The sequence below is a fragment of the Quercus lobata genome, chromosome 12, assembly GCF_001633185.2.
Source record: "Quercus lobata isolate SW786 chromosome 12, ValleyOak3.0 Primary Assembly, whole genome shotgun sequence".
Classification (NCBI taxonomy): Eukaryota; Viridiplantae; Streptophyta; class Magnoliopsida; order Fagales; family Fagaceae; genus Quercus; species Quercus lobata.
The window spans coordinates 2,161,216-2,173,986 of NC_044915.1; the positions used below are offsets into that span (position 1 = coordinate 2,161,216).

A 12,771-nucleotide genomic window follows, 5' to 3' on the forward strand; every position below is an offset into this window, starting at 1 on the left:
CATCAACCGTCCCGTCTAACTTTCTATTAGTTGCATGGATCGAAGTTTACACCGTCCAAACGTCTTTTCTCATTAATCAGCTATGGGTATTGGCAGGTGCATTTACTGAAGAGGGGACACATTTTCCTTGGTCCGACTTCACACCCTGCTTCCCTATGGGCCCCATTTCGTTCACATCCCCTTGAGGGGGCTGTTTGGGGATTGCCTACACCATGGTGTTGGTCTTCCCGTTGAAGCTCTGGAATGCCGAGGACAGGGTAAGTTCTCAGCCGTTCCCCTTGCTACCTTGGCCACTGATCATTCGTCTTCGGCAAGATACCTCCTCGGCACGGGCCCTGGGCCCAGATAGAGTTTGGGCCGGATTGCAGAACTCTCGGACCCACATAAGGTAATATCCTATAAATATAATTATATATTCACCCTCCCATTTAGCAAACTTGTAAAGAGGATTTGAGAAGACATTTTTGCATTTAAATGAAATATATAGTTTTATGCTACAAAGTTTTAATGTTGATTTTGATTATTTTTTATCTTTAACTTGGACTACAAAAAATGTCTAAGAAATATTTGACATAAGAAAATATTTCATTTTATGAAAAAACATTTTCAAGTGAATTAATCTTTTTAGGGAGGTTCAAGTGAGCAACCACATTGAGTTGCACGCATGCAACGGGCAACAAGGGCCGAAAATTTCTTTATATTCATACTTAATGATAGATCCGCCACTAAGCATATTGTTTTTTTTTATTTTTAAATGCATAATTATTAATTGTTTCTTTCTTTAGTTACCGCTAATTAGCCCAAAACATATTGCATTTTATCTAATTTCCATGTAATCCCTGAAGGGACCTTAGTTTGTTCTTTGTCATTTTTTTTTTCTTTTTCTATTTAGTTTATTTTTGTTACAATTTATGAGTCCTATTACACTTTTTGGTATTATTTATGAATCTCACTGTATTATTTTGGTTACTTTTTAACTTTATCTACAGTATCTTTAGTAAAATTTTTTCAATTTAAGCTAAATAAGTTGTTATCAAAGGGACTCTAAGACAACACTTCTTCTAAAACGCAAACTTATTTTATTATTCAGTTTATTTTTGTTACAATTCATGAATCTTACTATACTTTTTAGTATTATTCTTAAATTTTACAGTACTATTTCATCAAACTTTTACTTCTAATAAAAAGTTTTCAGATTAACAACGTAAGTGAATCTCAACCTAAGACAGGGTGGGTACGGTGTTTGTCTCTGAGGCATCTATAGACACCTGCCCCAACAAAAATATTGAGGTGTAAAACAATAGCAAAACAATAGCCATGCAAACTGAAGAATGGCTGAAGATTCCTTAACCAATGCATGACATATGTATAATATTATATACGTGTCTGTCCCTTACCAACATATCTCTCCTATAAATACCAGCATCTCCGAGTCGCCACTTCATTCAGTACTACCTCAAAACCAAAACCATGGCTAAGCCTATCTTGCTCTATACTTCTCTGTGCCTGCTTCTTGTGCTCTTCAATGGATGCCTAGCTACTCAAACAAGCAGGCAGCAACAACGGTTCAACCAGTGCCAAATGGACAGGCTAGATGCCCTCGAACCAAACCACCGCATTGAGGCGGAAGCCGGTGTGATAGAGTCTTGGGACCCCAACGACCAGCAATTCCAGTGCGTCGGAGTGGCCGTCGTTCGCCGTACCATTGAGCCTAATGGCCTTCTCTTGCCTCAGTACGCCAGTGCTCCTCAACTCATTTACATTGAGAGAGGTAAGCTACACTGAATTTAGTTCTGTGCATGTACAAGTTGCAAGTGCAAACTATATAATTTAATTAATTTGTGTAATGTTATACAACAGGTTATGGTATCTTTGGTGCCGTACTTCCCGGCTGCCCCAACACATACCAAGAATCTCAACAACAGCAACAACAACGAGAAGGACAGCAGCGAGACCAGCACCAGAAGATCCGAAACTTCCGACAGGGTGACATCATAGCATTGCCCGCCGGAGTAGCCCATTGGTTGTACAATGATGGCGATTCGGAGGTTGTCGCACTCTCTCTCCTTGACACTAACAACCAAGCCAACCAGCTTGACCAGAACCCCAGAGTAAGAACTAATTAGAAATCCAAATATCATTTCCAATTAAAGTGACGATGATATATGCATCTTATTATATGGCTGGCTTTGTATACATATGTAGCACTTCTACCTTGCCGGAAACCCAGAAGATGAATTTCAGCTGCAAGGTCGAAGCCCACGAGGACAACGACGCCAGCAACAGCAAGGCCAAGGCCGTCGCGAGCGTGGTCATCAGCAGCAACAGGGACAGGGCAAGAATCTCTTCAGTGGCTTCCGTACTGAAGATTTGGCTGATGCTTTCAACGTGAATGAGAATACCATTCGAAACCTTCAAGGCTTCCAAGAAGACAGGAAAAACATAGTGAAAGTGAAGGGTAGGCTTCAAGTGGCCAGGCCGCCAAGGTCGCGTGAAGAGCGCGAGCGATTGGAAAGACAAGAGAGAGAGCAAGAGAGAGAAGATGAGAGGGAACCACGTGAGAGCCACCGAGGTGGACGTGACAATGGCATTGAGGAGACTCTGTGCACCTTGAGGCTCAGGGAGAACATCCACGACCCTTCACGAGCTGATATTTACAACCCCCAAGCTGGTCGAATCAGTACCCTCAACAGCCACAACCTCCCAGTCCTTCGCTGGCTTCAACTCAGTGCTGAGTTTGGAAGGCTCCAAAGGGTAATGTTAATGAAAGCAGCGATTAAATTTAACAAATATTATTTGCTTTTTTGAATTTTAGGTTTAATTAATTTAGAGGTCATACATGTTACACGCAGGATGCTATTTATGTTCCACACTGGAATAGGAATGCACACAGCGTGATCTATGTAGTAAAGGGTCGTGCCCAAGTTCAAGTGGTTGACGACTTTGGTCAAACTGTGTTCCAAGATGAGCTGCAGCAACATCAAATCTTAAGCGTACCACAAAACTTTGCTGTGGTGAAACGAGCTAGTAGTAGTGAGGGTTTCGAGTGGGTGGCCTTCAAGACAAATGACAATGCCCAGATTTCTCCTCTTGCGGGACAGACCTCTGTCCTCAGGGCCATTCCAGCGGACGTACTAGCCAACGCCTTCCAACTTAGCCGAGAAGATGTTTCAGAACTGAAATCTAATTTGGAACAGCAAGAGATCACTATAGTAACATCCTCTAGATCTTCTTCTCAGAGGAGGGCTATAGCCTAGATGAAAAATCTAATGTAACTGTGTCGAAACTGTATCATGCCGACACGTAGTTTTGCTTTTTGTAAGGTTGCAAGGCTCTTCTCATAAATAATCAATGCTTAGCAGCGTACCTACTCAAATAAATCACTGCTATGTGTATCTTTGTGAGCTTATAATAAGTTAATAAAATCCTATATATATGGTTTGTTCGGCTAAATTTTGTTTACAGATTTTATTTCTTTTCCTTCATATTTTCGCACAATGATACTCAAAACACTTGTACTACTAGAGAGAGAGGGGGCGGTTTTATTCTGTTGTTATCTAGCTCCCCCCTTTTTTAACGGTTCAATTTGCATCTCAGATCGAACCGGAACCCCAACAGTGCCTTTTGATCTCCTTTTTTCTTGCTATATAAAATGCAACCAAAAAACCCAAAAATAAGAAAATAAAAACTATAGAAGTTTTTATATAGAGAGAGTAATTAATTATACTCAGAAATGGCATTGACACTCAGAAAGAGTCATTAATCTAGAGCAATAGGTTTTGAAAAAGTTTTTTTTTTTTTTTTTTTTTTTTTTTTTTTTTTGGAAAAGCTAATTTAGTGTTATAGGCAATAGTTATAATATTTTAACACGTAGAAGAAGAACAACAAAAAGGTGTATTAGATGAATAAATTGACTTTGTTAGAGAATGAAGACAAATAAATGCACTGGAAAGAATAGATTTCGGAATATATGAATGTAGAAAAAAGAAGAAGGAAGTACCAGTTGAAAGGTCATAGACTTTTAATCGAGGTAGAAGATGACCAATCTAGGAAGCACTTGGAATGCTCCTATTATCTACATAGCCTAGGCTGCCACCTTCTTGCCTCTCATCTACTTCAGATTCCAACTTTTATTCTCGGCGAGAGAAAGAGGCTCTTGCCTTCATGTAATATAATTGAGAAAAATGCCACAAGAAACATATCAACACCCTTTTTGGTTCTTAAATAATAAAAATTTAAAGAACAAATTTATGAGGTTAACGCATAACCTAAGCTTGTTCATCAAGATTCAAGACCTAGTAACGTAAAAAACAATATAAAAAATAGAGTAAAAATGCAAAAACGGTCATATATATGAAAATTAATTTTTTAAAAATAATAGTAATTTATAATTCTTAAATCACATTAATTTAAATGGTAAGGCAAAATATATGACTACATAATAGAAAAAATATAAGAGAAAGATAGGTTACCTCAAAAGAATAACCCATGAATTTTTTCAAGACAATTTCATATATTGCAAAATATGAACCCAAAATTTAGATGTTAGAACTTCTAAAAAGCCAAAAGAAAGAGTAAAGAACCAAAAAATTCAGTGCCTATAAATTATTTGAAAAAAAAAAAAAACATACGACTACATAATAGAAAAAATTGACAATTCTTATCAACAAAAAAACTATAATTAAAAAACCCTAATAGTGATCTAGTGATTGGAGAATTAGAGAAGGAGAGAAGAAAGAGTAAAAAAAAAAAAAAAAAAAAAAAAAATCAAATGAGAGAGGAGGTGTTTGCATAAAGAACACAGTAAAAATATAATTAAAAAACCCTAATAGTGATGTAGTGACTAGAGAATTAGAGAAGGACAAGCCCAAAACAAAATAGAAATCTGTAAAGTGTGGGATAATTACACTTTACCCATCTGTAGTTTGCTTTTAATTTGACTTGCCTATCCGTGGTTTTAATTTTGACACTTTATCCATCTGTGATTCCCTCCGTTACTAATCCGTAACCCACCTCTCTTTCAGCCATTATTCTAACACATAATATGTCAAAAACAAAATCCCAAATATATCAAAACACTCCTCACTTCCAAAACTCATTTTCTTCCCTTTTGGATTGCTCCGACTTACTTCGACGATAAGTTTTTTCTTGTATTTGAATACATCTTAAAAGTCCTAAATCAAATTAAAAAATATAAATAAAAAATACTGATATGGAAAATTGTGCAGAGATCAACCAAAGGTCATGGGTGGGCTATTAATAATAATAATTATTTGACTTAGTTAACTCAAATATATGATAATCTTTTAATGAAATGGTAGACTATTAAGCAAGAGCTAATGCCTTGATCCATACTTGACTAAAGTAAAGATATGGTTGCCAAACCAATGATTTCACACCCTACTCTACCTGTGCCCAAGTGACTTCTATGATTCCAACTCTGATTGAAAGACTTGTGCATAGATGGTGGTGTGGAGTTCACGTCCATGTCTTTATTGTGAGTTATAGAAAGTGTTGTGAAAATTGGTTGAAATAATCTGTTAACACAAGTTTTAAGAAGAGAGAGAAGAAAAAATGTGACACAAGGAATTTACGTGGTTCAGCAATATCCCTACGTCCACCAGAGGCGACAGAATAAAATTTCACTATAACTGTGGAGATTACAACAATGACTTGAAGACACTCTCACACAAACCCAAACCCCAAATACACCCTTGGTTCTCTCACAAATGAATAGAGAACACCCTATTGTATTTAGACAAAAGTTGCAAGACACTAACTTCCTATACTTTGGTGCACACACACAGAAGCAGTTCTAATTGTTATCTCTGTAGCTCATGCATGAATATCATTTGCTCCACCTCTATTTATAGCTAAACTTCAGCCGAAATATCACCAACATGAAACATATCAAGTCAACAAAAATAGCTAGCATTTATTGCCAATGGAGTCATACATTTTGGCTAGCATGTATTTGGTAACTTCAGGTGTAGTTCCTTGCCCTTTCTTGACAATTCATGAATGCCAATGGAGTCATACATTCGGCCAAAAAGGTAAAGTATGTATGCATGTCAATAATGCAAGACTTCTATCAACAAAGAAGTCAATAAATTTGGCCATGAGTCCATGCAACATTTAATACAACTTCTTGACTTCTTCATGCATAAAATCATGCAACTTTCTGATGGTTTGTTGGTTAATGTCAAGCCACCAATTTTGACAATTCAAGTCATTCCAACAGAAAGTAATGTCCAGTTTTATTTTTATTTAAAAAAAAAAATACTATTTAGCTTATTTTTGTTATTATTTATGGGTCTCATTACACTTTTTTTGTATTATTTATAGATCTCACTGTATTATTTCAACTATTATTTAGCTTTATTTATAGTATTTTTAGTAAATTTTTTTATTTATTTTTAATTTAAGATAAGTTGTTACCAAAGGAATTCTAAGACAGTCATTCTTCTAAAAAGTTAGTTTATTTTACTATTCAGCTTATTTTTGCTACTATTCATAGGCCCTACTGTACTTTTTGGTATTATTCAAAAGTCCCACCATATTATTTCAACTAACTTTTACTTTTATATACCGTATTTTCAGCATCGGCAAAATAAGCGATCCTATCCTATCTCACGTTGGGTACGGTGTTTGTCTCTTTCTCTGAGGCATATATAGACACCTGCCCCAACAAAAATATTGAGGTGTAAAAAAATAGCCATGCAAACTGAAGAATGGCTAAAGATTCCTTAACCAATGCATGACATATGTATAATATTATATACGTGTCTGTCCCTTACGAACATATCTCTCCTATAAACATCAGCATCTCCGAGTCGCCACTTCATTCAGTACTACCTCAAAACCAAAACCATGGCAAAGCCTATCTTGCTCTATACTTCTCTGTGCCTGCTTCTTGTGCTCTTCAATGGATGCCTAGCTACTCAAACAAGCAGGCAGCAACAACGGTTCAACCAGTGCCAAATGGACAGGCTAGATGCCCTCGAACCAAACCACCGCATTGAGGCGGAAGCCGGTGTGATAGAGTCTTGGGACCCCAACGACAAGCAATTCCAGTGCGTCGGAGTGGCCGTCGTTCGTCGCACCATTGAGCCTAATGGCCTTCTCTTGCCTCAGTACGCCAGTGCTCCTCAACTCATTTACATTGAGAGAGGTAAGCTACACTAAATTTAGTTCTGTGCATGTACAAGTGCAAGTGCAAACTGTATAATTTAATTAATTTGTGTAATGTTATACAACAGGTTATGGTATCTTTGGTGCCGTACTTCCCGGCTGCCCCAACACATACCAAGAATCTCAACAACAGCAACAACAACGAGAAGGACAGCAGCGAGACCAGCACCAGAAGATCCGAAACTTCCGGCAGGGTGACATCATAGCATTGCCCGCCGGAGTAGCCCATTGGTTGTACAATGATGGCGATTCGGAGGTTGTCGCACTCTCTCTCCTTGACACTAACAACCAAGCCAACCAGCTTGACGAGAACCCCAGAGTAAGAACTAAAATAGAAATCCAAATATTATTTCCAATTAATATGTAATAACAATCCAACTGGTATAATTAAAGTGACGATGATATATGCATCTTATTATATGGCTGGCTTTGTATACATATGTAGCACTTCTACCTTGCCGGAAACCCGGAAGATGAATTTCAGCTGCAAGGTCGAAGCCCACGAGGACAACGACGCCAGCAACAGCAAGGCCAAGGCCGTCGCGAGCGTGGTCATCAGCAGCAACAGGGACAGGGCAACAATCTCTTCAGTGGCTTCCGTACTGAGGATTTGGCTGATGCTTTCAACGTGAATGAGAATACCATTAGAAACCTTCAAGGCTTCCAAGAAGACAGGAAAAACATAGTGAAAGTGAAGGGTAGGCTTCAAGTGGCCAGGCCGCCAAGGTCACGTGAAGAGCGCGAGCGATTGGAAAGACAAGAGAGAGAGCAAGAGAGAGAAGATGAAAGGGAACAACGTGAGAGCCAGAGCCGCCGAGGTGGACATGGACATGACAATGGCATTGAGGAGACTCTATGCACCTTGAGGCTCAGGGAGAACATCCACGACCCTTCACGAGCTGATATTGACAACCCCCAAGCTGGTAGAATCAGTACCCTCAACAGCCACAACCTCCCAGTCCTTCGCTGGCTTCAACTCAGTGCTGAGTTTGGAAGACTCCAAACGGTAATGTTAATGAAAGCTGCGATTAAATTTAACAAATATTATTTGCTTTTTTGATATTTAGATTAATTAATTAATTTAGAGGTCATACATGTTACACGCAGGATGCTATTTATGTTCCACACTGGAATAGGAATGCACACAGCGTGATCTATGTGGTAAAGGGTCGTGCCCAGGTTCAAGTGGTTGACGACTTTGGTCAAACTGTGTTCCATGATGAGCTGCAGCAACATCAAATCTTAACCGTACCACAGAACTTTGCTGTGGTGAAACGAGCTAGTAGTAGTGAGGGTTTCGAGTGGGTGGCCTTCAAGACAAATGACAATGCCCAGATTTCTCCTCTTGCGGGACAGACCTCTGTCCTCAGGGCCATTCCAGCGGACGTACTAGCCAACGCCTTCCAACTTAGCCGAGAAGATGTTTCAGAACTGAAATCTAATTTGGAACAGCAAGAGATCACTATGGTAAAACCCTCTAGATCTTCTTCTCAGAGGAGGACTATAGCTTTGATGAAAAATCTAATGTAACTGTGTCGAAAGTGTATCATGCCGACTCGTAGTTTCGCTTTTTGTGAGGTTGCAAGGCTCTTCTCATAAATAATCAATGCTTAGCAGTGTATCTACTCAAATAAATCACTGCTATGTGTATCTTTGTGAGCTTATAATAAGTTAATAAAATCCTATATATATGGTTTGTTCGGCTAAATTTTGTTTACAGATTTTATTTCTTTTCCTTCATATTTTCGCACAATGATACTCAAACACTTCTACTACTAGAGAGAGGGGGGCGGTTTTATTCTGTTGTTATCTAGCTCCCCCTTTTTTTAACAGTTCAATTTGCATTTCTCTCTCTTTCTCTGTGTTTGCATCTCAGATCGAACCGGAACCCCAAAAGTGCGTTTTGACATGCAGGATAACATGCAGTGGTAGCTGAGTCTGAATGTAATAAGTGAATTTTGTGAGGACAATTTAAGCAGTGGTGTTTTGTATGTAATAAATGAATTTTGTGAGGACAATTTAATCTGAATGTGTGTTTTATTTTGGGTCCCAATAGTCTTTTGGATGGCTTCTCTTAGTCTTTGTAGAGTGTAGAGAGTAGTGTATGTAAGCTGTTGATTTCTTGTATAATGTTGTTTATTCAACGCTATTGTTAATTTTATACCAAAGTTAAATTTGTTTCCCCCTAATAATGTTTGATGTGGCTGAGACTAGTATAAGTTACTAATTCAAGAGTAGTTTTTAATTTTATACCAAATATAACTGGTTTATTTTTATTTTGAACATAATGTTTGATGAGACTGAGACTATTATAAATTGTAAAATTTATTTAATTCGAGAGTAGTTGTTAATTTATGCCAAAGATTAACTGGATTTTTTTTTGGGGCATAATGTTTGATGAGGCTGAGACTAGTATAAGGTTGAAAATTTATAAGGTTGTCAAAATTCCAAATTCTTCTTATTTGAAACCCGTTGAGCTTGAGGTGTACACAAAAAGTTCAGATTCTTGAAGAAGGGTTGGGGTTTCATTGAGACCTCATTCTGCGTTTAACGTTTATTCTAATCACTTCTTGCCAACCCCATTTTTTGGTGAAGCTTTGCATTGGTTGGTAGATAACATACCTAATCAAGGGCGTTGCAAGAGTGAAACGATTTTGTCATTTGATATCAATAATGAGACATTCGAAGAGCTAGTGCCGCCTGATCATTGTTTAGATGGAGAGGATCTTGGGAGACGTCTTTTGTTATTTAGGGGGAAACTAAATTTGATTAGATTTGTGAGGGTTGATGAAAATAAGTTCACATGCATATGGGTGATAAAAGAGCATGGAGCGCATAAATCCTGGAATAAACCTCTTGTTGTGTCAAATAAATATGCGCTTTTCGATGGCTTCAACAAGCATGGTTTAATTCTATCCCATGAAATATTTCTGGATCTCTAAAGATTTGGAAAGAAACTGAATATGTTGTAATTGACCCTGAAACTTTTCGCGAGAAACGTGTTCGTATTCAAAATATTTCATTTGTACCAATTATTGCCGCAATTTCGGGCAATTGCACATTTCTTCTATTCAAGCTGCTCTGCTAACCCACTATTTCTGGTCACAGGAGTAGGCAAAGAGAGATTGTTACAGTGTGAGGGGCTGCAGGAAGATAGTCTTGATGTGCTCTCAGTTGCCATTCAGTGTGTTTCTTCTTTTCCAGATGATCACCCCCACATTGCACAGGGTGGTCCAGTCGCTTGAATCAGAGGTTATGACCCTGTGCCCAAGTGACTTCTATGATTCCAACTCTGATTGAAAGACTTGTGCATAGATGGTGGTGTGGAGTTCACGTCCATTTCTTTACTGTGAGTTATGGAAAGTGATGCAGCAGCTCAAAGGGATCAAAATCAGCAAAGCTTGACTACTGCATAATATTTGTTCATTCTTTCTGCAGATTTTGAAGAATTAGGCGTGCTGCATCATCTGTGTCCATTAGACCAACTGAGCTTTTTGTTAGTCATCATGGTGCATTTGGCTACTTGCACTGCTCATTTTGCATGGGATGCGAATGGATTTCAACACAATTTCTTTTCCCATTTCTTAAAATCTGTAGTCTCCTCTAGGATTGTTCCTCCAAATTAAGTGTAAATGACATCTGTATAAATTGGAAATGCTCCCAAACAAAGTATAACAAGATTTGTGAAAGTACATTGGTATGCTTTCAGCAAGGTGAGATAAACATATTCAACGATAAAAGATTAGTATATTAAGCAACTGTCTAATATTTTTAGCAAAGCTAAAATAATGTATTAAGGTAAGAAAAAAAATAATGTATTCATCAAAGCAAGAAAAAACTTGTTTAGCATGACTAAAATGCAATATTCAGCTATGCAAATATTCCATATTCAAATGGACGGAAATTTTGTTTTATATGTTCAGCAACTTGAAAAGTTTTATGTTTAAAAACAAGAAATAGTTTTCAATAATAAGACAGGAGAGATAAATTTGAGTAAATTACACTAACTTCTCGAGATTTTTGGGATAATATCAGAAACCCAGTCCCATTTTTAAAAATTACACTTAAGCCTTCCCTTCAAGTTTATATTTTATTTTATTTCTTTTTCTTACCCTCTAATTAATCTTATTAGTAAGCACTATTTTGAGGTTTTTGTAGATGAGAATCTAATTTGAAATATGTTTGTAATGGACACAATTGGTTATAAGAGATTATATATATATTCAAGGTCTCCAAGGAATGGAGTGTGATACTGTCATTCACAAAAATAGAATGAGGATTATAACGAAGTTAGTAATCTCAAAGTTGAGAATCAAAATACAATGAAGGATCTTATACAAAAAAAAAAAAAAAATAAACAAGGGGGGATGAGTTAGGAAGGGAGAGAATAGGGTTTGAACAATGAATGTCAATGATTGTATGAGAATGGTTTTGATAGTTGGTTGATAGAAGAAGTGATGGAATCATGGAAATGGATGTCTTTGTGGAGAGTCAAGATATTGATGCCTTCTGATTGTTCTCTTTATTTCTCTCCTTGTACATGTCTTGTCCTTTTATAATAATGGCTGAACACCTCGATCTGCTTTGGTTAATGGGTAATAGTCAGAAGTTTCATACTTAGGATAGTTGTATTTTGTTGGTGTAAGAGCTGGTTGCGTTTTATTCCTGATTTGGATTCTCAATTAGGCTAAGTTCATTTAATTTTAGCCACATAAGAAACTAATTTAGCTGCCTTAAGAAAGAAAGAAAGAAAAAATATGAATTATGGTGCATTTTTGACACAAAATTATGCTGAAAATGAAAGGGACTATGGAGAAATTATACTATTTTTATGATAGACTATGTCACTCTTACCTAGTGGTCTACTATTTCATTAAAAGACTCACACTCTCACATGTGTTTAAAAGTTGATTGAATCAAATTATACTAAAAATAAAATAAAGAGAGAAAACCCTGTGTGAAGTTAGGGTGACAACACAATTTTTTTTTATTCAATCAAAACACACTTTTTTTTTTCTTCCTTGTACTGCACCAACAAAGAACTTTGAATGATAATGACATGACAACACATCAAAGATATAAAAAATAATACGATTTTTACACAAAGTCAAAGGAAAAACTTAACTCTATTAGCCATTTTCTACGAGTCTCTATCCGCACAGTGCAAGGAAGAAACAAGAAGTACAATACGAGACTTGCAGTATCATCCGATCGAATTTAAAAAAAAAAAAAAAACCCCTAATTTCAAAAGGAGGAAGGAAGTCCTTATTTAATTGACAATGTTTGAAGAAAAATCTTTCAAACTTCTCTGATAATTTTTTTTTATTGAATATGAATTTGGAAAATCTAACTATTCAATTGCATGTTTTTTATATTCTTAACACATCTATAATTTTTTATCACAAAAATTTGAAATTTAAACATGTCATTGATGACATAGTTATTGATCTTTGATCTTTTTAAAATTTCGCAAGCATGAATGATACAAGTTACAATTTAAGAGGGGAAAAAAAAAAATACTAACACCAATAATGTTAGCATGTCATGTCTATTATCAATGGCATCCTTTCTTTAATAAAA

General features: G+C 36.8%; 1 protein-coding gene across 2 annotated transcripts; it reads left to right on the forward strand.

Moving 5' to 3' along the window:
• Positions 1-1,470: 1,470 nt before the first annotated feature.
• LOC115970924 (11S globulin seed storage protein Jug r 4-like) lies at positions 1,471-8,400 on the forward strand. 2 transcript variants are annotated; one of them, XM_031090550.1, is made up of 5 exons: positions 1,471-1,771; positions 1,861-2,111; positions 2,206-2,754; positions 2,853-3,176; positions 8,297-8,400. In XM_031090550.1, the coding sequence occupies exons 1-5, from the start codon at positions 1,471-1,473 to the stop codon at positions 8,342-8,344; spliced, it is 1,473 nt and encodes a 490-aa protein (XP_030946410.1). In that variant the 3' UTR covers positions 8,345-8,400. The 2 variants fall into 2 exon arrangements, with proteins under 2 accessions (XP_030946410.1, XP_030946409.1); XM_031090549.1 differs by lacking the exon at positions 8,297-8,400 and having other exon boundaries at positions 2,853-3,257.
• The last annotated feature ends 4,371 nt before the right edge of the window (positions 8,401-12,771 follow it).

Coding starts and splice junctions, on each gene's coding strand:
- LOC115970924 (XM_031090549.1), top strand. CDS start 1,471: ATGGCTAAGCCTATCTTGCTCTATACTTCTCTGTGCCTGCTTCTTGTG. Junction 2,112..2,205: donor AGCTTGACCAGAACCCCAGA/GTAAGAACTAAT, acceptor ATACATATGTAG/CACTTCTACCTTGCCGGAAA. Junction 2,755..2,852: donor AGTTTGGAAGGCTCCAAAGG/GTAATGTTAATG, acceptor TGTTACACGCAG/GATGCTATTTATGTTCCACA.